At 45.5% G+C, this 23,734-nt stretch overlaps 1 protein-coding gene across 1 annotated transcript; it reads right to left on the bottom strand.

Moving 5' to 3' along the window:
• Positions 1-9,177: 9,177 nt before the first annotated feature.
• On the bottom strand, positions 9,178-12,027 carry IZUMO1R (IZUMO1 receptor, JUNO). The gene is made up of 5 exons (XM_077867635.1): positions 11,658-12,027; positions 11,191-11,331; positions 10,263-10,451; positions 9,716-9,851; positions 9,178-9,605 (listed from the first exon to the last, which is right to left on the bottom strand). Exons 2-5 carry the CDS (start codon positions 11,326-11,328, stop codon positions 9,178-9,180), a joined length of 891 nt encoding a protein of 296 aa, XP_077723761.1. The 5' UTR covers positions 11,329-11,331; positions 11,658-12,027.
• Positions 12,028-23,734: the final 11,707 nt, after the last annotated feature.

Raw genomic sequence — 23,734 nt, 5'->3', positions numbered from 1 at the left:
CATGTTAATTGATCATGTGTTCTTACTTTTCTTCATTAATTAATTTATTTTTTTAAAGATTTTATTTATTTAGTCATGAGAAACAGAGAGGAGAGAGAGAGACAGAGACACAGGCAGAGGGAGAAGCAGGCTCCATGCAGGGAGCCTGACGTGGGACAGGTCTCCAGGATCACGCCCTGGGCTGAAGGCGGCGCTAAACTGCTGAGCCACCCTGGCTGCCCCTCTTCATTATTTAGTCATTTTAGCTCCTACTATGCACCAGGAAACATTCTAGATATTAGGGATAATGCAACAAACAAGAGATAGGGGGCTCTCTTTGCAAGGAGCTTGTCTTCAAATAGGAGTGGGAGAAGGAAAGCACACACACACACAATTTCAGATGGTGATACAAGCTATTAAAAAATTAAGATGAAAAAAAAAAATTAAGATGATGCAATAAAGTATATATTGGGTAATTGCAGAAGGCTTCTCTGAAGATGTGATATTTGAACCAATACCCACCCAATTATGAGAAAGACCTAAGTATGCAAGGATATGGGGCAAAAGCATCAAAGGAATAGGAAACAGCAAGTGCAACTGTGCTGAGGCAGGATGGAGTTTAGTCTATTTGAGGACTAGAAGAAATCCCATGTGACGAGAGAACAAACAGTAAGCAGGAGAGAAAGTCTTAGGAGCTGAGGTTGGAGAAGTAGGCAGTGGCAGGTTTGTGGACCCTGTAAGGCCAAAGTAAGAAGTTTAGATTTTATTCCAAATATGAATTACGTATACAAATCATTTGCCCATATTTCAATTGGAATGTCATATTTTTATATTGATTTTTTTAAAAGGTTTTATTTATTTATTTGAGAGACAGCATGAGCAGGAGGAGGAGCAAAGGGAGAGGACTTCAAGGACTGAGGGGCATGTTTGTAGGATAAACAAAAAGGCTTACTGGAGGTAAAGTTCAAAGAGAGCTGAAGAGTTAAGGGAATGAGAGCTGAGGGAATGACTCTATGATGAGTGCAGGACTCAATCTTACAACCCGGAGATCACAACTTGAGCCAAAATCAAGAGTCAGTGTCTTAACTGACTGAGCCACCTAGGCACCCCTATATTGATTTTTAAAAACTCTTGTTATATTAAAAAATATTAACATCTATGTATATGTGTGTGTTATAGATATTTCCCTCTATTTTTCATTTGCCTTTTATCTTTGTTTACAATGTTTTTAAAAATCCCTTTCCCTTTCCTTTCTATTGTGTCTTTTATATTTTTTAAAATTTAAATCCCATTAACTTATAATGTATTATTAGTTTCAGATGTAGAGTTCAGTGATTCCTCAGTCTTATATAATTACTCAGTGCTCATTATATCACACGACCTCCTTAATGTCCATCATCCAGTTACCCCGTCGTTCCACCCACCTCCCCTGCAGGAACCCTCAGTTTATTTTCTGTGAATAAGAGTCTCTTATGGATTGTATCCATCTCTGATTTAGTTTCATTTTATTTTTCCCTCTCTTCTCATATGATCCTGTTTTGTTTCTTAAATTCCACATGAGTGAGATCATATAATTGTCTTTCTCTGATTGACTTATTTTGCTTAGCACAATACCCTTTAGTTCCACCTACATCATTGCCAATGGTAAGATTCATTTTCTGATGGCTGAGTAGTATTCCACTCTCTCTCTCTCTCTCTCTCTCTATATATATATAATATATATATATTCTTTGTTCATCTGTCATCTATCATGTCTTTTAAAAATAATAGTAACTATTGATCCTTTATAGCTCTTGGCTTGAGAAAGTTCTCACGAAAATTATGAAAATATTCACCTACATTTCCACCTCAGTCATTACTTTCACACATCATCAATTTGTCAGTTAACTTTTTAAAATTAAGTCATGTGCAAGACAAATATTTCCATCCCACCTCTGAATCTCCCTGGAGGGACCAAGGCTAGGAAATGGGTTAAGAACTGGGTGATGCTATATATTTTACTTAATAATGAAAACAGCAACATATGTTAATTAATGTCTTGCTATGGCTATTTTGATGCTCTTGGAGGGCAAAAAACCCCAAATCATGTTTGGCTTATGCCCATGGCAGAGAAACTCTAAACCTAGCCATTTGTGAGAAATGGCCCCCTTCTCATTGTTCTCATCTATGATCCGGCTTTTTGGAGCTCTCTGTTAAGGCATCAGGATCTGCTCCAGGGAGAACTACTCCTTCCTTCCAAAGCTCATCTTTGATTTAAAGTAATTAGAGCCTGTTAAGTTCTATATTTTTCCTCTGTGAAGCAGGCATCAGAGACCTGAGACCAGCAGCTTCACAATCACAGGCTGTTCTGGGATCAGGAACACAGCTCCCATCTCTGCAGATACATGCAGAGCTCAGAAAAGGCCAGGATGAATTTAATTTTTGTTTTGAGTTTTCATTGTTGGCACTAACTCTTAGCCATTCTAATCATAAAGTGTCCTGACCCTGAAAATAATCCTGTTTCAGTTTTTTCAATCTCATCCTTTGGTGGATACTAATCCTCTGGAAAATTTACACTAACCATATGGCTAAGATAGACAAACTGCCTGGGCTGTGAATTTGGAAAGCTGGTTGTGAGGAGCAGCTGCCCAGGCTCCATGCTTTGACCAGACTGCTCCCTCTAGCCCAGTGGTCATGGTGTCTGAACTCTTAGCAGATGGCAAAGTCTTAATGTTAATTCATTCAGTCATTTATATTTGAAGCATTTTAATTCTGAAATGACTTTTTCATATTTTCTCCCTTCTCCTTCTGTCTCAATAAAAAAAGTGTCTTACCTCCTTGCCAAAGTCAATCTTTGTGTTTATGGAATGCATCACCCATCCCTCCCTCAACTCATTCCCTCAGCTCTTCAGCTGTCTTTGAACTTTACCTCCAGTAAGCCTTTTTGTTTATCCTACGAACATGCCCCTCAGTCCTCACAATGTCCCCTAGGCTTCTTTTCCTTTAAAATGTCTATCTCAGGGATCCCTGGGTGACGCAGCGGTTTGGCGCCTGCCTTTGGCCCAAGGCGCGATCCTGGAGACCCGGGATCAAATCCCACGTCGGGCTCCCAGTTGCATGGAGCCTGCTTCTCCCTCTGCCTGTGTCTCTGCCTCTCTCTCTCTCTCTCTCTGTGTGACTATCATGAATAAATAAAAATTAAAAAAAAATGTCTATCTCATGAAAATTAATCACCTCCCCCAATCCTCTCTGTGTCCCTTATGTGGTTCCTTCCAAACCATTGTCTTATTTGTATTTATTTATTTATAACTATTTACTCATATCTTTACTGAATTCCTCATTACTACTTAAGTTCCCCGAGGACAGGAATCATGTTTGCCTCACTCATTATTTTATCTATGAAGATAAATGAAGACCAACCAAATGAATACAAGCAAAGACTAACTTGCAAGGGTGTCAGTCACCATCATTTGAGTTTTGGCAGAGACCCAAAGGCAGGCAGAAGATTGGAAAAAAGACAAGGATTTGGGTATGCCCTGATTTGATACTGTTAGCATGGGGAAGCTTAGGTGGCTAAGTAGAAATGAGGCATTGCATGAGATTGGTTAGAGATGCGTATTTGGCGCTCTCCAAGTGGCCCTACATTGGAAACAGGGCCAAAAAATAGAGAAGTTGTCAGTAATTAATCAAGTCCTGGTCATTCGGGGCTGATTGTTAGAGGGGTTATTATTTGGCTTCCTAAACTGGTTGTTATAGATAGCAGTTTGACTTCTTGGATTGGTTCCTGCAGGTAGTAGCTGACTTCTGGGCTGATAGTTACAGGTTACAGGGCAGAGTCCTATTTTTATATAGAGTCTAGTCATTGTTCATCGTATACTCAGTCCCACAGTCCCTAGGTACAACACAGTGTCTAGCACAGAGTAATAACTCAATATTTTTTTAACTCAATATTTTTGTTATGAATTAGTATATGGATGGCAACTCAACTCAAGGTCTGATGTTTTCCCTCTGAGGTACAGTTCTTTTCATTTCTCTTCTACCCCTGGCTTCTGCTTTTTGACTAGCTCTATTTTCCTTGTCATCTCTAAACCATAAGTTAGGGATTCTCCACACGCTTTTTATTTTTCTCTCTACATTTTTCTTAGAAAACATGTCTACTTCCACAGCCTTCAAATAACACTTCCAGAGAAGTGATTCCAAAATTCTTATCTCTAGCTCTGACCTCTTATGTACCCCAAGCTGTTTGATAAACAGCTCTATGATGATTGTCTCACCAGCATCTCCAAGCCTCTGATTAGCCTCTCCTTTCTGGGAAGTCCTCTCTCTTCCTCCAGACTTTTCTATTTGGTTCATTTGTAGCAAAAGCACTACTAAAAGTGGTTTCCGGTTCTGTGGGGAGTTAAATCTGAGGATGGATGTGAGCAGAGTAGAAGGAAAGATGGGCAATGAAAACAAGTGATTGATTTTGTTGGCAGGAATACTGCCCCTTTGAGATGCAAGAAGAGACTGGACATTCAAGCTGTCTCAAGGCCTAGAGTGGGAAATGGGATCTAGTGTGAACGACACCTGCCTTGGATATCAGAATAATCTCAAATCTGCATCTTCCATCCCCAAGCCCAAGCAAAAGCAATGGGACAATGGAAAATACCTAAGGAAGTAGTCATTTTTGTGGAGGGGGTCAGTGGGGATGGGGTGGGAAAAGGAGTGGGCAGTGATGTGGTGAAGGAGGAATGGAAGGAGTGCTTCCTTCCCTGGCAGGAGAGTTTAATCGGGGAACAAGATCCCAGTGCATGCATATCAGGTTGCAGTGACTTTCTCACTTTGATATAAAGTTTTACTAAGGAAAGTTACTCAAAAAGGAATCTTGAAGGAAGGGAAGCATAGGTGTTTTCATTTTTCACCTGCTACCCAGAATTTCCCAGCATTCTCTGAGAAAGGACTTGAACAGGATCTGATGTTTTCCCAGTGGAAAAGTGAATGAGTTGCAACCAGTAGAAGGAATGTCCTCTACACAAGACCTGCCTGGTACAATCTAGGCTACAGAAAATACATCTTACAAATTGGAGCATCAGAGTTGAGTTATCCAAGGCTGCTGTTTCCTTTGTGGTAGTTCTCCTTCCCCGACATTTCATCTTATATGTATTTTGTGGCACTGTGTACAAAAGTATAGTCCAAATTTCCATAGGCTCTATCTTCCTAATAGTTCCTGAATCTCCCACCATCTGGCTCACTGTCTCTCCTGTAGCCTGAGTTAATGCTTCCTAGAGCTTTACTCACAATTAAATTCCTACTATTTGCTTTTCTTATGTCACTCCCCTCCTGTATATTTCATCCTACACATTGTCCTCAGCCTCTTTGTCTCCAGTTTGGCCCCGTTTATATCTTCTCTTCATATAACAAAAGATCTTTTTTAAAACCTGCAGTTTCTGGTTAGAGAAGGTAGAATGAATTACTGGGATCACACTGAAATGTTTATTTCTAAATGTTCCCTTACCAGAGCACATGAAGGAAACCACCAGTGAATAAGAGATTTCAATAAATATTTGGAAGATACAATATTTGTATATTGTTCACCAAAGGGAACAGTGGTGGCCAGAAGTAGTGGAAGAGGCAGCTGCAGTGGAATGAGGCGCTCATCTTCCAGGAAGAACCTCTGAGAGTCTCTGGGCTCAGAGCTGGACCACGAGGAGCAGAGAGAAAACGTCTCTACATCCTAACCCCCATGTCCTCTGCCAAAGAAAACCATCTTATTTTTTAAGATTTTATTTTATTTTTTAAGATTCCATCCATTTATTCATGAGAGACACAGAGAGAGAGGCAGAGACACAAGCAGAGGGAGAAGCAGGCTCCACGCAGGGAGCCAACACAGGACTCGATCCCGGGTCTCCAGGATCACACCCCAGGCCAAAGGCTGACGCTCAACCTCTGAGCCACCCGAGTTGCCCAAGAACCATCTTTACTGCAGTATTTGAGGGGTCTGCTGTTCAATACAGCTCCTGCCAACTGAGTCTCGAGAGATTGCACATACAAATGGACAATGGCCGGGTGTATATAAAAATAGTTTTAACCCATTATCTGCAGTCATCAGCCCAGAAAGCCAACTTACTATCTAAATCAGATTTACAGGAGGTTAGACCACCATTTTAATGAGCCCAGGAAGCCAAACAATTACCCCTTTTACAATCAGCTCCAAACAGCTAGGACTTGATTAATGAATGACAGTTTTCCTAATTTTTATCCCTACTTCCAACCGAGGATCACTCAGAGAAAGCCGAATATACATTTCTAACCAATCACATAGGATGCCCTCCTCTAGTTGGCCTGCCTACCTCTTCCCCATGCTAACAGCCTCCATTAGGGCATACCAGAAGCTTTCCACCTTAAAGCTTTCTCTCTCTCCGTCTGCTTTGAGTTTCTGTCAAAACTCAAGTGATGGTGGCTGACTTCCTTGTTACAGGAAGCTCTGACCAAACAGTCTTTGCTTGTTCTCATTTACTTCCACATTCAGAAGCAGTCTTCTAGCTAACAAGCCTTCCCCCTGTACACCCAGAAGTCCCCATCAGCTTTGCTAGTCAGGGGAGAGAGCCACAGATAGAACCACAGGACACCTATACTAGCTAGCAAGAACAATCAACCCAGCTTGTCATCCTTAAATGTGGGTACACAGCCAAGGTCACCAGACACAGAGAAAACGAGCAGCATGTAGAAGATGAACAGAAACAGAACAGATTGCCCTGGGAGGAAATAGATCATTCAGATACTAGAAAAAAAAAAAAAAAAAAAAAGACTTAAAAAAATTCTAATTAGATCCTCAGTGAGATTTGAGAAGATATTACATCCATAAAACCAAAACCAGCAGGCTGTGAAGAAGGGAATTAAAAAAAAAAAATCTCCTGGAAATTAGAAGTGGATTGCCACATTTAAAAAGATTGGAAAAATAAGAAACAATCAGAACAGAGAGCAGAAAGGTAGCCTGTGTGCTAGAAAAGATAAACCATCTTTTGTAACATTTTCATAGCTAAATCCAGAAAGGGTTCAAAGTGGGTACCTCTGAACCAAGGGGCTGACTGGCTGGGCCTCTGTGTTCCGTGTTAGAGATCCTTTGACCTATGTGTTTTAGCCACATGCATGGATCTCTCTGCTTAAGACAAATCGCTTAACCGCAAATCTGACAATTCTTCTCCACTACTGAAAACTGTCACTCCTCTAACCACATACGGGGAGAACCTTAGTCTCTGCTGACCGTGACCTGCTGTATGCCTGCCCCCTCCCCCTCTGCTCCCTGCATTTACCCTCGGCCCCGGTCCCTCTTGCCAGGGTGCTCTGTGTAAGCTTCATGAACCGGGACGATGGAGTCAGACTTACCTGGTTTCAAACCCACGTATGTCTGGCCTCATTTGAAAGTTGGGTGTAAGAGTGACTGACTCTCAAAGCTTTTGAAAGGATCCGAGCCGCTGATGCATGTTAGGAGCCTAGCAGAGCCCCAGGCACAGAGTCCGTGGTCAACAAACAGTAGCTGTTGTTAGGGCTCCCAGAACTAATCTTATTTTGGTGATCTCAATTTTAACCTTACATTATTTTTATATTTTTACCTAAAAATACTCTTTTTATTTTTATATTTTTACCTAAAAATACTCTTTAAAAATTCATTAAACTCTCAGCTTTATTGTCACATACGTATATACCTTCAGACTTCATTCAAATCCTCAAGGCTCGGGGATCCCTGGGTGGCGCAGCAGTTTGGCGCCTGCCTTTGGCCCAGGGCGCGATCCTGGAGACCCAGGATCGAATCCCACATCGGGCTCCCGGTGCATGGAGCCTGCTTCTCCCTCTGCCTGTGTCTCTGCCTCTCTCTCTCTCTCTGTGTGACTATCATGAATAAATAAATAAAATCTTAAAAAAAAAAAATCCTCAAGGCTCAGGAAATTTTACCTATATTTTTACAGCCCCAATTTATCAATTCATTTAAGAGCAAGTAAACTTCCTGTTTTAGATAGTTTGTGCTTTAGGGACTCAGTGGTGTTGGTTTAGCATTTATTTTCTGTTCTTAACAAAGTGATCTTCACTGGGCTCAGGCATCACCTCTTTGTGTGAGGACCCCCGCCCAGTCCCCCTTCTTGCAGGCTTCCAGCCAAGTGCTTTGTCTCCACCTCTAGTGTCAGTTTCTTACTGCAGACGGAGCACCCTCAATTATGAGGTCTGTTCTCACTGGTTTTAGAACTCTGGTGCCCTACCTGTTACAGGGTCTGTGCAGTGAGGAACACATTCAGGGGAAGTGTGGGAGGAAGAGAGGCAGACTGATGAACAAGGCTTGTTGGTGTCTGGTAAGAACGAGTGATTGTCAGAAAAGCCAACTACCTCAGATACAGACACATCAGAAACCCTCTTTGTCAAAGAAAAGGTTGTAGGGAAGGCACCATTTATGCTGAGAAGCTGCTGGGCTCCAGGTTCCGGAAGGTTCTGAGTGGGTAGGTTGGCTCCCACTGTACTTAGAGATGGGATGTAAAGGCTGCCCCAGTGCCCCTTCCCGGGTTGAGACTTCACCTGTCTTGTTCTTTAGGGTGTGGCACTGCCTGAGAAGCACAGACTATTTCCCAACACAATGGCCTTGGCTTTTTCCTTTTTCTTTGTAAGTTAAAATCAGGGGGTCCAGCTCCCTCATTCCTCTCAGGGCAGAGGGAAGCATAGACAGTCTTAAGGCCAACAGATTCACCAAAAGTCATATAGAAAGTGGTAAACCCAGGTTAGAGCTCTGGCTTCTGAAATTCCAGAACCGCGCATTGCGTGCCTGGGGTTAAAAGAACAGGAGGCGCTAGAGCAGGTGAGGGGCTTCTATCTTGGTATCCAAAATGAAGCTGAGGGCCGGGTGGTCCTTGCCCTGACCTTGGGTCTTTTGTGCGATGTGCTGCTTACTGGAGAAAAGGCAAAAGGAGGTATTGAAAGTCTTGCCACCGGGGGCGTTGCGAGGCTCTAACAGGGGTCCTGCACCCGTGAAGGAGCTGACTGCTCCTGGTCAAGCAGCAGCCACGGGAGGCCTCGCAGCCGACGGACCGGCCCCGCTTTGGGCAGCTGGACCCCCCGACCACAGCGCGCGGACGAGGGGCTCACACAGAAGGGGAAAGTCAGCTGCTGTTTTATTGGAGGCACCGTCGCGGGGAGGGAGGCCGGGGCTGCGGCCGTCAGCAGAGCGGGGCGGTGGGGGCGCCTAGAACTGAGCGTTCAGGCTCGGGCACAGGCTCCCGCGGCCGGGGGCCCAGCAGCGCCCCAGCCGTGCTGCTCCCTTGGGGGGGCCCGGGAAAGGGGGCCGCCCGGGCCCAGGCTGAGCCGCAGCGGGGGGCGCGGGCGGGGGCGCGGGGACAGCACGGCCAGCAGCAGGGACAAGGCGGCCAGGCCGGCCAGGCGGCAGGAGAGGCGGCGGGCGGGGGCGCGGGCGCGGGCGGGGGCGCGGGCGGCGAAGAGGCGGGCCACGGCCTCATTGGGGTTGCCCCGGGCCGGCTCAAACCACTTCTGCAGGCAGCGGCCGCTGCCCCTGCGCGCGGGGCTCGCCTGGAAGGAGCCGCTCCAGATCCGCTGGCACAGGGCGGCGGGCGTGGGGAAGTAACGCGGGAAAGGGCGGCAGGCGGCCCCCGCGGGGCAGCGGCTCTTCCCTGGGGGGGGGGGGGGGGGGCGCTCACTTCCCGCCACGCCCGCCCTCGCCCTCACGGCCCTCCTTTGCCCCTGCCCCCCCCCCCCGTGGGGCGCTGCCAGCACCACTCACCCCTGCTCCAGTCCCAGGAGCCGAGCCAGTCGGATCTGCAGGTGTAAGACGTGCGGCAGTCCTCCCACCACTGCTCGCAGTCCTCCCGGCACAGGGGCGCGTCCCGGATCCGCTCTCCCTGCCCGCTCGAGCCCACCTGGGTCCCGGCGGTGCAAGAGACAAGGGTGCTGACAGCCCTGCTCCCAAGAGGCCCGGCGGCCCAGGCTGCTGTGCGGGGCCGTCTGAGGGTGTTCGCTTAGGAAGCCTGTGAGCGTCCCTTCCCTAAGAGGCTACATTGTTTGGCCCAGGCTACACAGCTCCTACATCCAGAAGGCGGGATTCGAACAGTCCCTCATGCTACAGTTCCCATCTGTTCCCCCCTGCCCTTCTCCTGGGGCCAGAGGCGGCTTCCTCTCCATCTTTTATCCCAACCCCTCCCTGGCTCTGCTCTTGTCTGTAGGGGGCGGCGCGTCCTGCTCCCGCTAGCATCGTGGACCTTGTGCCCCTCGGAACAGGGCACTGCACCTGCGGGGACGTGTCTCCTGCCTCCCCAGCCCCACCTTCTGACCTTCTGGATCCAAGGCCCCAGGTTTGGGGAGCACTCATAGAAGCAGACAGCCTGGATGAAGTGCTCCTCACAGCCTGGCATCATCAACCCACAGTGAAGCAAGCTGAAGTTGTAGAGCAGGGACACATCCAGGTGGGCATGCCAGCTGGTACTGGCTGTGCAGCAGGCCTTCTCTGCCCAGGGGATGCACTGAGGGGATGAAGCAGTAAAAGGCTGGGGGTCGGGTAGGACGCAGGAGACTCAGGAGTGTCTAGGGCAGAAAGGTAAACCTGTCCCCTTTGTCCCACTGGGCAAGTGGGAGGCCTTCAGGCCAGCAACACTCATACAGAAGAAATGTTGAGGCGGGTCAAAATTCACAGCCAAAGGGCACCTGCCCACCAATCCCCCTGCCATGGGCTGCAAAGTCCCCTGGAGACAGGGGTCCCAGGGTCTCTGCTCCCGAGGGGCAGCAGAGGAACCCCACGACACCCAGGGCAATGTGGAGCACTGGGTGGAAGGGCACCAGAGCCCAGCAGAGCTCACAGGTAAAAGGCAGCTCCACAACTCTTCCCTTGCTCCCGTCAATGGCTTTTCAGGCTTGAGGAAGGGTCACCTAAGACCTAGGTCTCCCCAGTGGCTATTGGTAGGAAGGCTAAAGAAGGAGGACCTCGTTTGATCTAAGCTGAACCAGTGATGGGCCTCTGGGATCACCATCTGCCCCTGTTCCCCGAGCGTCCAGGCAGCCAGAGATGGGAACTTTGAAGCACTCAACAGTTCTGCTCTCTAGGGGCCACACTGTCCCTCCAGTGGCCTTGCCCAAATGCCAACGTAAGGAACCAGATGAGTCAGGGTTGATGGTGGTTCAGAAACCATCTTGGCAATTGTGTCCCTTCCCTGCTCTGCCAACGCAGCCTCACTCCCACTCCCAGGCGAGGTCCGGCCTCTATACCTCCTCATAGAGCTTGTCTTCTGGGCCAGGCTCTCGTTTGTGGTGTTTGGTCTTCATGCAGACATTGAGCAGCTCGTCCCCAGCCCAGACAGGCATGACCGTCCACAGCCCTAACAGGAGCTGCCACCACCGTTCCATGGCCTACTGCAGACAGGAGATACATCTGCTTGTGTGATAGGACACCCACTCCATCCCCTCCACTGTCCCAAGGACTGAGTGTGGGTCTCAGTTCTGGGTAGTACTGGTAACGTGAGGGAGGGGAACGAGAGACTGGAAGAAGAAAGGCAGAAAAGCATCCTGCCTCAAATGCCCGACACTTTGGGAAACAACAGCTTCCTTAGTTTTACCCACCACCTCACCCCCAGGAGCCCCTGGCCCAACAGTCCCCCAGACCCTAGTAGGAGGGATGGTGCAACAGGGGAACAGAGGAAAGATGCTGCCCCTTCTAGCGCTTTCTTCATACTTACCCTCAAGGCAGGAGCCACTCCCTTCTACGTCCTGAGATTGGGGGCTGCCGTCAGGCCCATTTATCACCCACCCCCTTCCTAGGAGTCTGGGAGCAGCTGCAGAGCTCCAGGTGGCCCCAGTTAAAGCAGGAGCGCTGCAGAGCTCCAGGTGGCTCCAGCTGAAGAGCATCCATCTCCCGAGGTGGAGGGGCCTCCTGCGGCTGGAGCTCGGGCCTCCACTTTCTCAGAGAAGCGGAGACCCGGTAGCGGGGAGGATCCTTGGCTCTGGTCCGCTACTGACTTCTGCTCTGGGCTCCGCTCCTTGCCGGCTGGATGACCCGGAGAAAGGGGCGAACTCTCCAAGTCTGCCCGTCTGCATAAAGGGCTGTTTCATAACAGGGATGGCTGGGGCGGGGGGGGGGGGGGGGGGTGGGAAGAAAGAGAAAATTCACGGAAAGGACTTGGCATCGTGCCCGGCACAGAGTAAATCTTAGTAGCTTTAATTATTCTCCTTTATCCTGTTAGCCTTTGTCTCTGGGCCCCAGACCCATTCTGCACGCGGCCCTACCTGCCCCTTTGTCAGCTCAGACACCTGGGATGCACCACCTGGTGGCTTGAGGGACAGTGACCTCTGTCAGGTTCCTGCTAGCGAACAGACACAGTGACACAGAGGTGAAGCAGGGCCTTCGAGACCCAAGAATTTAAATGTGTGACCACAGCCCAAACCAGCAAAACCAAATAAGCCCCATCACAACCCATGAAATGGCCTCCCTGAGCATGCGGAGACCCCTGTCCCATGACATATTCTACAAGTGTCCTCAGCAGTGATCATGTTCACAAGAAAGTTCTCAACCAGGAGAGGTTGCAAAACTTGAACAGGATTCTTGGGAGAGGCCCAAAGATGACGAAAACGCTAGAAAAGGAGCCCCTCTCCTTGCCTGTTTCTTTTTCTTTTTTTAATTTTTAAAAAAGATTTATTTATTTCTTTGTGAGATACAGAGAGAGAGAGAGAGAGAGAGGCAGAGACACAGGTAGAGGGAGAAGCAGGCTCCCTGTGGGGAGCCCGATGTGGAACTCGATCCCAGAACCCCAAGATCAGGCCCTGAGCCGAAGGCAGAGGCTCAACCACTGAGCCACCCAGGTGCCCCTCCTTGCCTGTTTCTTATAACAAGTCCCCTCTCCAAGGTTACCAAGCAGCCAAGGTGACTGAGGTGTTAACCATTATGTAGGAAATTAGAATAATAAGAGGATTTTTATACTTGAAGGAAACAGCCCATCTGTGTTGCTCGGGTGCACAGCTGATGTGCAGACAGGAGTTAGCCTGCATGCTGGGAAATGGAGTGCTCCGCCGTGGTGATCACAGCCACTGAGGGCCGAGCACCCTGAAGGGCCCAGGCTGGGTTGGTGCCTTCGGTACACAGTCTGACTCACGCCTGGGAACGGCCCGAACCTGAATGCCCTCCCCGACTTAACCATGGGGAGCCTGAGGCTCCGCTGGGGGGGGGCAGAGCTAGGATCTGAACCCAGGTAGACACTCTGTCCGCTGCATAAGGACCAGCTGAGTGGGTTACCTCCAGCGTAGATGCTGTCCGGGTCCCAAGTGAAGTCTGTTTTTGAAAAAATCAAATGTCAGAATCAGATTATGTGTTGGGGGTGGGGGGCTTGTGTCTGCTTTATTTGGGAACAGTGACGATTACTGGCCCAGCCTCCCATGTCCTTAAGTGGAACTAGGGGTCCCACTTTTAGGGCCCGATAGCAAACCATACTGCCTTTCTACACCACAGGTCTCTCCATGGGCGCCCCCTTGGCAGGGGACAGCAGGCAGGCCTGTCCTGTTTTAGTCCCCTCAAACACAAGGCTTCTAAGCCTCCCAAGGCTGGGGGCGTGACAGGGACAGGAATCCAGCAATGAGGCACAGAAGTAATTACGGAGATGCAAACAGGTCCTCAATGTAAACGTCCTTCACAGGGAGGGAAGAAGGACGAGGAGGGGTTTGCCAACCGTCTCTAGGACAAGGCTGCGGTAAATGAGCTGAAATTACAGTCCTCGCAGGTGCAGGTGCCGGGGAGGGAGGGATCCTGGAAGCTGCCTCTCCCGGAACCATCCCCCCAACATCTGCTCCAGCAAAAGGGGCAGTTTGCAGCCCTAGAGGAAAACTCGTTTTTGCTTTATTGTGATGAGTCTTCCAGAGAAATCTGTTTTGTAACTGAAAGCTGATAAAGCTGGCTGTGGATGAAGCCATCTGAAGCGGCTGACCTCAAACAATTTCATTCTGAGAAGACAGAACACTTCAACTGACAAGGGCAGAGCTGCTGCGGGGAGGTGAGCAGGCGCAGCCCAGCCCAGCCCGGAGGTAGCCACTCTCCGACTCTCCCCCAGCTGGCGAGGTCGCCCTCGCCCTCGGTGGTGCCGGAGCCGGTGTCACGGCCACTGACTTCCCCACTGAGCTCCAGAGCAGACTAAGCAAAGGAGTCATGCCAGGAGTGTCCTGGTGAGACTCTGAAGCCAGAGGCCAGTTGAAGGAGACATTGGTGATTCAGAGTTCTCCATGGGCCTTATGAGTCCTTCTTTTCATCTCCAAATCTATTGGTCATCCTTGCTCAACTCCTTTTCTTTTTTTTTTAAGATTTTATTTATTTATTTATTCATGAGAGACACACACAGAGAGAGGCAGGCAGAGTCATAGGCAGAGGGAGAAGCAGGCTCCCCATGGGGAGCCAAACATGGGGACTCAATCCCAGGACCCCGGATCACGCCCTGAGCTGAAGGCAGATGCTCAACTGCTGAGTCACCCAGGTGCCCCCATCCTTGCTCAACTCTTAATTGATTATTGGCCAGGCAGGTTTGTTGTTTATCCCTGGCCTTCCTTCCCTCCACAGCCATTCCATCACCAAACCGTTGATGTAGCTTCCTAATATCTCTTGAATTCAAATTTTTTGATCCCTGTTCCTCCCCAGTTTTTGGGCCATGACCCCCTCTTGCCTCAAGTACTGCAACCACCTCCTCACTGGCTCCCTTGCCCCTCTCTAGAATGTTATCCCAACAGAATGATCAAATTTCCCCATAATTAATTAATTAGTTAAATTGTAAAAAATTGCCTCTTGGTTGTTTAATAAAATTCCTGTAAGAGTTCCTACTTGGAATATCCTTATTTATTAAAATCTAAATTCAATTAATGATTTCCCCATATTTTGTTATGAACATTTTCAAACATAAGGAAACTTGAGAGAATTTTACAGTGAACCTCCATATATGCACCACATTGATTATATCATTATCATTTTACTGTACTTTCTTTGTCCCACATCTAGCCAGGCTTCCAGTCTTCTTTTCTATTATGCATTTCAAAGTAGATCACATACCTCGCACACTTCCTCCTAAATAATTTGAGCATCCTTATCGTTAACCAAGTTCAATATTTGCAGATTTTTTTTTTCCTTAGGAATGATCTTTTTAAAAAGTAAAGGTGGGTAAGATACTCCCATGTGAAAAACCCTTCCAGGCTTAATGTAAACCCTAAATGCTTAACTTGTCACAAGGACCCTGATTCATTTGGTCCCTGTTTACTTTTCCGTGCTAATCTGCTGGGCTTTCCTGCCTGACTGCAGGCACTCATCCCGACATTTGTGACAGTCCTGTGCCCTCACTCTGCCTGGCTGTTCTCTCCGGGCTCACTCTCTGTGGCTGCTACCTCCTACTGACCCCTCAGCTCAGAGGACAGATGGCTTCTCAGGGAATTTGTGTGCCCCCGCAGGATTGGTGAGTAGTTCTCTTGGGCCTGCCACTGTCGTCGTGGAATTTACCACCCATCACTGTGAATGGCTGCTCGCAGCCTGGGGGAGGCAGGGTAATGTTCACAGAGCATGGCCCAGAGTGGCTAGTCAATACACGTTTGCTGAGTAAATGAGCAGAAGATACCTGAGTAGAATAAAACTGCTTTTCTTCTTCTTTCTTCTTCTTCTTTTTTAAGATTTATTATTTATTTGAGAGAGAGAGAGAGAGAGAGAGAGAGAGAGAGGGCATATGAGCCAGAGGGAGGGAATCTCCAGCAGACTCGTCACTGAGTGGGGAGCCTGACACAGGGCTCAATCTCACGACCCTGGGATCATGCCTTGAGCTGAAACCAAGAGCCAGACGCTCAACTGACTGAGCCACCCAGGCACCCCTAAAACTGCATTTCCTATACACACTGTTTTAATTCATATGGTTCCCTAGTTTAACCTGACCTATCCCCTTTCTTTGCTTCTCCTTCTTCCTTCCCTCCCTTTATTCCATCCTCACCTATTCTTCCCCACGTTGAGTTTAAAATAACCTCTCATTTTCTGTTCCCTGTCCTCTCTCCTCACCTTCCTCTCCTTTCTCCCCTCCTTTTCTGCTCCACCTTCCCTCACCCTTCAATTTTCTCTCTCATTCTCAGACTTTCACGGGATCATCTTTAGCTTCTGGTGATTTCTGTGAGATTTCAGTGTGTTAATTCTGGGGCCTTTCATCACCTCACTTTTTCGGTCTAATCATAACAAAGGAAATGAGTGTGAAAAGTCTGTCAGGTATTGAAGAGACCAAGTAGGTGGAGAGAGATAGAAAAGCATCAGAGCCCTGTGGGAAAGAGATCCTCTGAAAATCAGAGGGGAGAAAGGTATGTCACAAAGAACAACTGTCTTTAGTCTCTTACTTATTTTTCTTCTCAGGCTGCTAGATTCTTCTCTCTTCAACACAGTTTCCCCATTGCCAGTGTCTCACTGTGCCATTCAAACCTAGTCTGCTGCTGCGTATCTGGAAGACAATGTTAACAGGTAACCAAAGTTTGCAGGCAGTTTTATGATGTGCAGCTGAGATCAATCCATTTTCTCTTTCAGGCTTCCCAACATCCCTCCCTCAAATATCTCTTGACTCAAAGTTTTCCGCCAGCTACAAACCTGTCTCTCTCTCTTCCCAGCCTTGTTTCCTTTTTTTTTTTTTTTTTTAATTTTTATTTATTTATGATAGTCACAGAGAGAGAGAGAGAGAGAGGCAGAGACATAGGCAGAGGGAGAAGCAGGCTCCATGCACCGGGAGCCTGATGTGGGATTCGATCCCGGGTCTCCAGGATCGCGCCCTGGGCCAAAGGCAGGCGCCAAACCGCTGCGCCACCCAGGGATCCCCCAGCCTTGTTTCCTAAAAGACTTTGAGTATAGTCATTGTGGTGCTGTGTGTCACCTCACATTGATTTATCAACCACTGCTATTCAGCTTCTACTCACTGTCCCATAGAATCTCCTCTTGCCAAAATCACCAGCAACCTCCAAAACGTTCTATGCTATGGGAAAGGTCACTCCATATCATACTTACCTCTTGGCTGCTTTTGACCAAGGTAATCCCTCCAGCCTTCTTGAAATTCACCTCCTCCTTTTCCCTAGGGCTCTTACTCTGTCCTGGTTTCCCTCCAATATCTCCACTTGTTCCTTCTCTGTCTCCTTAGTAGGCTCCATTTCTTCCATCTGCCACTTGAGTGTTTTTTTTGAACTCTATCTTTGGGTCTCTTTTCTTTCTACTGTGCATACTCTCACTGCGTACAATCTCTTATATGGAGAGAACTCTTAAATCTCTCTCCAGTCCTGACCTGTAGAATAACAGATATGTGTGTGTATCTGTTGATTTATTTCCAGTAGCAGTTTACTTGGATTTCCAATAGGCACCTTACACTCAGTATGACTTAGTTATTCTTAGCTCCCCATTCAATCTGCTTTTCTATTTGATTAATGGAACCCTATTCTTTTTTTTTTTTAATTTTTTTTTTAATTTTTATTTATTTATGATAGTCACAGAGAGAGAGAGACAGGCGCAGAGACACAGGCAGAGGGAGAAGCAGGCTCCATGCACCGGGAGCCTGACGTGGGATTCGATCCCGGGTCTCCAGGATCGCGCCCTGGGCCAAAGGCAGGCGCCAAACCGCTGCGCCACCCAGGGATCCCGGAACCCTATTCTTCTAGTCATTCAGGTCACGGCCCTGGAGTTGTCTTGGACACTTTTTCCTCCCCCACCTCATACAAATACTTTAAATGACATGCAGAATTCTTCATGGCCTGACACTCGGTTACTCTGGAAACTCCTGTTTCTCTCATTCCCATCCTTACCCTCTACTTTCACCATATTGAAGTACTTGCTGCTGTCTGAATTTGCCACTGCTCTGTACCTTAGTATCTATAATTCTATCTGCCAGGAACTCCCTTTCCCTGCTTCTTCACTCAAGTACTCATCCTTTGGGGCTCCACTCAAGCATCGTCATCTCCAGGCAGCCTGCCTTTGCCCCTCCCTGGGTTTGGGGCCCTTCTGTGGACTCCCATGGCTTTCTGTACATTTTAGTATTGCATTTATCACAAGGTAGTATAATCTTCTGCATATTTCTTTGCCTCCCTGTGTACTTTCTGAGTTCCCTGAGTTCCCTTATCCTGCTGCTTCTAACCCCTAGCATAGTTTATGATGCATATACGAGTCTCTAAATGCTTGAATAAATGAATGAGTGGTATGTGCTACATCTGGCCATCCACAGGGGCCTGCACCTGTATGTAGAACTCAGTCTTTCTGAACCCATGGAAAGCGCTCTTTCCTCATGATCCAATTTCCAGCACCCATCCCTTGAACATCCCACCTCATCTGCCTGGGATATTTAAAATTAAAAATTTGTTTGGAAAGGTGCAAACCTATCACTAGATCCTCTCAAATGATCTTGAAACATTCTTCTGTATGTTCTTTCAGTATGAAATAAATTTAAATAGTTATAATGTATATAGTTTAGTGACCCTGTCCAGGCATGGCTGCTTAAAGCATGACTCTTAGCACCACTGTGCCTTCCCTCTATCCCTCCCTTGCCACCATCGATGGGATGTGAGCCAATGCTGGTGTTAGCCTTAAAATTGTAAACACAGTCCTACCTGGTGAGAGAAAGAGACAGAGTCCCAAATCTCAGCTAAACCAAACTATCTTTAATACTTTTAACATTCTGTGGTCACTCTTTCCTTAGGAATTCACACATGCTGTTCCCTTTTGACCGGGACCTTGTCTCTATCCCCAATACTTTTCATACTTCCCTTATTAGACACGTTATTTTTTAGGTCTCAGTTTGGAGCAGTCCAGATTCATCGAAGCCCAAGTCTAAGTCAGGCGTCCTTCCTGGTGCTGTCACAGCCCAAGGATGATTTCTGCCATGATGCCACACTATCCCAGAACTGCCTGTTGATTCACATGTTCCCTACTGGTCTAAAAGCTGCTGGGCCAGGACAGACCGTGTCTGTCAGTTTCACAGCTGTAACTGAGTGCCTGGTACACGGTAGGCACTCAGTAGGTGTTTGTTGAATGAACAAGTAATATTTTTGGTAAGAAGGATTCTCTCCTACAATTCATTTTTACAAAGAAGCATACCAGGACAAATTCTGGGAAACCTCAGAGTTTTCCTGTGTGGTCAGAGTGATAAGAGTTATGCATACATGGTGTACAAGCTCATAGGTTTCCACCTTTTAAAAAAATTGTTTTTCTGCTTCTGATTCCCCTCTCACTTATTACTGAATGATCTGTGCTTGGAAGGTCTCAGCTTGCTCACCTTGACTCCCCACAGCTCTGCTAACCATGAGACTTGGCAAATGTGGTTGGTGAATTGTTTTACTCTTAGGCGTGTATACAATTTCAAGTTCAAAGAAAGGAATTGGATCAGTTTATATTTCATATACTAAAAGAAAATAAATATATATCTTTCTAGATTTGTTTTAATCTTTATATCTTGGTCTTGATCTTACAATGAAAATATCTGAGAAAATGCACAGAAGGTTTTGAAGGTCCATAATGTGTTTTGTTGTTTATAGAAAAAAGCAGCAGAGAATGAATAATTTTAAGTTGGCAAATATTTGACTCCTTATATCCTTCTGCCTACAAAGGAAAAGATAGAGATGGGGAAAATCAATTTTGCAAGAAACTGTGCTTAAATCCCCTTCTGGAAATGCAATGATTAAGCAGTTGCCATTTCTAGAAAAGTGACTTTTGTGATTCTTTGTGACCTCTATTATAAACCAGTTTAATATAACACTATTTGAAGCTCTTGAATGTATTATGTTTACTTAAGACTTAATTCTCTGGAAAATGTTAATGGTTGTGAATAGTCAATTACTTCAGTTTACAAAACTAGATTTTAACTTGCTAAGTGTCTTCTCACACTTGAGTGGATGATTCTGTTTTTTTTTACCAAAGCCCATGGAATGTCTGGTTGCTATGGATACTGGGACTTAAGAAGAACCACTGAGTCATCTTACTGTATTGTCTTTAAAGACAAAACACTGCACATATCCACGGAAATATGGAAATTCTCTGCGTTCTCCAAGTTCCCTGGCATGGTAGCTTCTTTGGATTCTGAAGAACTTTCCTGGACTTTCTAGTGCAGGATTAATGGCCCCTTTGGGTAGAGTAAAGAGACACAAGTCGCCTCTGATTATTCTGAGAACTGTGCCTTCCCCATTCCAGGAGAAGGGGAAGTCAATTGAGGCTTCTCAAGCATTACTCTATTCTAGGCCCTATGGCAAACTCTTGATAGACCTCATTTCATTGCTGTATGTGCTAGTCAGGGACAAAATGTGTCCAGTTGAATACTGTATACCACATAGTTTGAATTGCTTGATATAAATGATTGAGCAAATAATCCCACATAGGTATTATAAACCCATTTTACAGATGACCGGTTATTCAAGTTGTTTGAGGTCTTATCTCCTTATCCTCTAACATAAGATGTATTAGTAGCAAACTTTATATCACAGTACTTAAGTTATAGGATATCAAAGGAGAAGAATGAGCATCACCCCAAGGATCTGAATCTTCTTCTGGGGAGTGGATTAGCACCCTTCTGGTTGTATATGGGATAACTGTATCTTGTGGATGTATGACTGTACTGTCTTTACATGGAGATTAAGTACAGTTGAAGATGTGAATGGGTCCAAGCTGACAAGAGTAGACTGTAATAGTCAGTTTTGTATGTCAGCTTGTCTAGGTTATTATCCCCTGTTATTCAGTAGCACTAATCTAGGTGTTGTTATGAGGCTGTTTTGTAGGACTTATTAAAATCCATGATTAGTGGTGAGGAATAAATAAGGATTTGAGTCTAGGTATATTTAGCCTCAAAGTCTGTGTTCTCCTGTTTTTACATTAAGAAAAAAAGACCTGTTGAATTATTCCTTGGCAATGAAATCTTATTATAAAATCTGCAAAGTATTGCATGCCTCCTAGGACACTGGGCCAGGGATGTCACTCAGGTTAATACACAGCAACCCTAGATACCATCACCTCATCTATGGTCTTGAAAAATGTGGAGTATAGAAAAACCTCCATACAATGTTTAACTCTTTCCTGCACCATTTTCTAAAGGATGTTCCCTGAAGTTCCAGTCTTCAAAATGACAGATTTCTTGCCATGAACAAAAAAATTGGGAAAATATTCACACTGTTACCATTTCCTGAGGACTCAGTATGTGCATGATATATTACAGACTTCAAAGAGTCCTATAGTAAAGACATTTCTTGAACTCCTCTGAACTTAGCATTTCAAAACATATTTGACCACAGCAGCCCTTTGTGTTATAACCATCAATGTCATGGTATGAGTGATTTGCTTAGGGAAAATCCTGGGTTGCTGTGTGGCACTAGGCATCAGTTTCACAGCAGCAACAGTGGGAAAGCTTCTCAGACCATGTCAAGCTCCTGAGCTGTGCATATTACTTAGATAATGCTTCACATTCATATTACATTTTTGCTAAAGTCTTAATGTGGACTAATTTCTGTTCAGAGGAGGATCTTTTTGCCCATAGGCTACATGTCAGATTCCAGTGAAAGACAATTCTTGCATCGTTTGGCAGAATAAGCCTGAGAATCTCTAAATTTTTTTTATTTTTTATCTTATGTGCCATTTTGATTTCCTCTCATTTCTTCTTTATATATGTTTTAAGTTCTTTTTAAAAAGATTTTATCTATTCATGAGAGACATAGAGAGAGGCAGAGACATAGGCAGAGGGAGAAGCAGACTCTCTGTGGGGAGCCCGATTCGGGACTCAATCCCAGGACCCCAGGATCGTGACCTGAACCAAAGGCAGACGCTCAACCACTTAGCCACCCAGGTACCTCTTAAGTTCTTTTTTTAAATTAAAAAAAATTATTTATTTTTAAGTAATTTTCTAAATGATTATCTTGGTGATTATAATTAACATCCTAAAGTTCTAACAACATAGTTTGAATTGATACCAACTTAACTTTAATAGCATGCAAAAAGTCTGCTCCTATACAGCTCCACACCCCTCTTTATGTTGTTTTTGTCACATATTACGTTTTTATACATTGTGTGCCTGTTAATATAAATTTATAATTATTTTTATGCATTCATATTTTAAATCATATAGGAAAAGAGGAATTACAAACCAAAAAATATAGTAATACTGGTTTTCATTTTTGCCTATGTAGTTACTTTTACTGATATTATTTATTTCTTTATGTGTTTTTGAGTTACTGTCTGGTGTCCTTTCATTTCATCCTGAAAGACTCCCTCTAGTATGCCTTGTAAGGCAGGTCAACTAGCAATAAATTCCCTCAGCTCTTGTTTATCTGTGAATATCTTAATTTCTGTTTCATTTTGAAGGATACTTTTTCCAAGTATAGAATTATTGGTTGAGAAGGGGTTTTTCTTTTTCTGAGTACTTTAAATATATCACCCCATTTTCCTCTGGCCTCCATGGTTTCTGATGAGAAATCAGCTGATATTATTTTGAGGATCCCTTGTACCCAACTAGTTGCTTCTCTGTTGCTGCTTTCAAGATTGTCTTTGTCTTTTGACAATTTGATTACAAGGTGTCTCAGTGTGGATGGCTTTTAATTTATCCTACAAGAACTCATTGAACCTTTTGGAGGTATAGATCCATGTCTTTCATCAAATCAGGGACTTTGGGGACATTATTTCTTCAAATATTTTTTCTACCTCTTTCTCTGTTTCCTCTCCTTTCTGAGAGTCCCATAATGTACGTGCTGGTATATTTGATGATGTCCCACATGTTCCTTCAGCTCTGTTCACTTTCTTTCTTTCTTCCTCCCTTTCTTTCGCTTTCGCTTTCGCTTTTGCTTTCTCTCTCCTCTCCTCTCCTCTCCTCTCCTCTCCTCTCCTCTCCTCTCCTCTCCTCTCCTCTTCTCTTCTCTTCTCTTCTCTCTCTCTCTCTCTCTCTCTCTCTCCAGACTAGATAATTTTAAAAGAAGCTATCTCCAAGTTACTGATTCTTATGCCTGTTAGATCTTTCCTTGAACCCCTCTAGTGAATCTTTCATTTTGGCCATTGTACTTTTCAGCTCCAGAATTTTTATTTGGTTCCTATTATTGTTGATTGATATTTTCTATTTGTTGAGATATCATTCCTCTAGTTTCCTTTAGTTCTTTGAGCATGTTTAAGACAGTTGTTTAAAGTCTGTCTGGTAAAAAAAATAATAAAGTCTGTCTGGTAAGTCTAATATCTGGGCTTCCTCAGTTTATTGTCTTTTTCCTGTGAATGGGCCATAGTTTCCTGTTTCTTGACATGCTCCTAATTTTTTGTCAGAAACTTGGCATTTTATTTATTTTTTAAAATATTTTATTCATTTATTCATGAGAGACACAGAGAGAAAGAGAGGCAGAAACACAGGCAGAGGGAGAAGCAGGCTCCATGCAAGGAACCTGACGTGAGACTTGATCCCAGGTCTCCAGGATCACACTCTGGGCTGAAGGCAGCGCTAAACCACTGAGCCACCCAGGCTGCCCAAACTTGGCATTTTAAATAATATGTGATAACTCTATAAACCATATGCTTTCCCTTTTCCATGATTTGCTGTTGTTACTTATTGTGAGCTGCAATCATCCACTTAATTTAGTGACTTTTCTTTTTTTTTTTAAGATTTTATTTATTTATTCATGAGAGACACAGAGAGAGAGAGGCAGAGACACAGACAGAGGGAGAAGCAGACTCCGTGCAGGGAGCCCGACGTGGGACTTGATCCTGGGTCTCCAGAATCACTCCCTGGGCTGAAGGTGGCGCTAAACCACTGAGCCACCCAGGCTGCCCAATTTATGACTTTTC

The sequence above is a fragment of the Canis aureus genome, chromosome 23 (assembly GCF_053574225.1).
Source record: "Canis aureus isolate CA01 chromosome 23, VMU_Caureus_v.1.0, whole genome shotgun sequence".
In the NCBI taxonomy this organism is placed as follows: Eukaryota; Metazoa; Chordata; class Mammalia; order Carnivora; family Canidae; genus Canis; species Canis aureus.
Note: the sequence above shows the minus strand (reverse complement) of the source record. Positions and strands in the feature narration are given on the sequence as shown.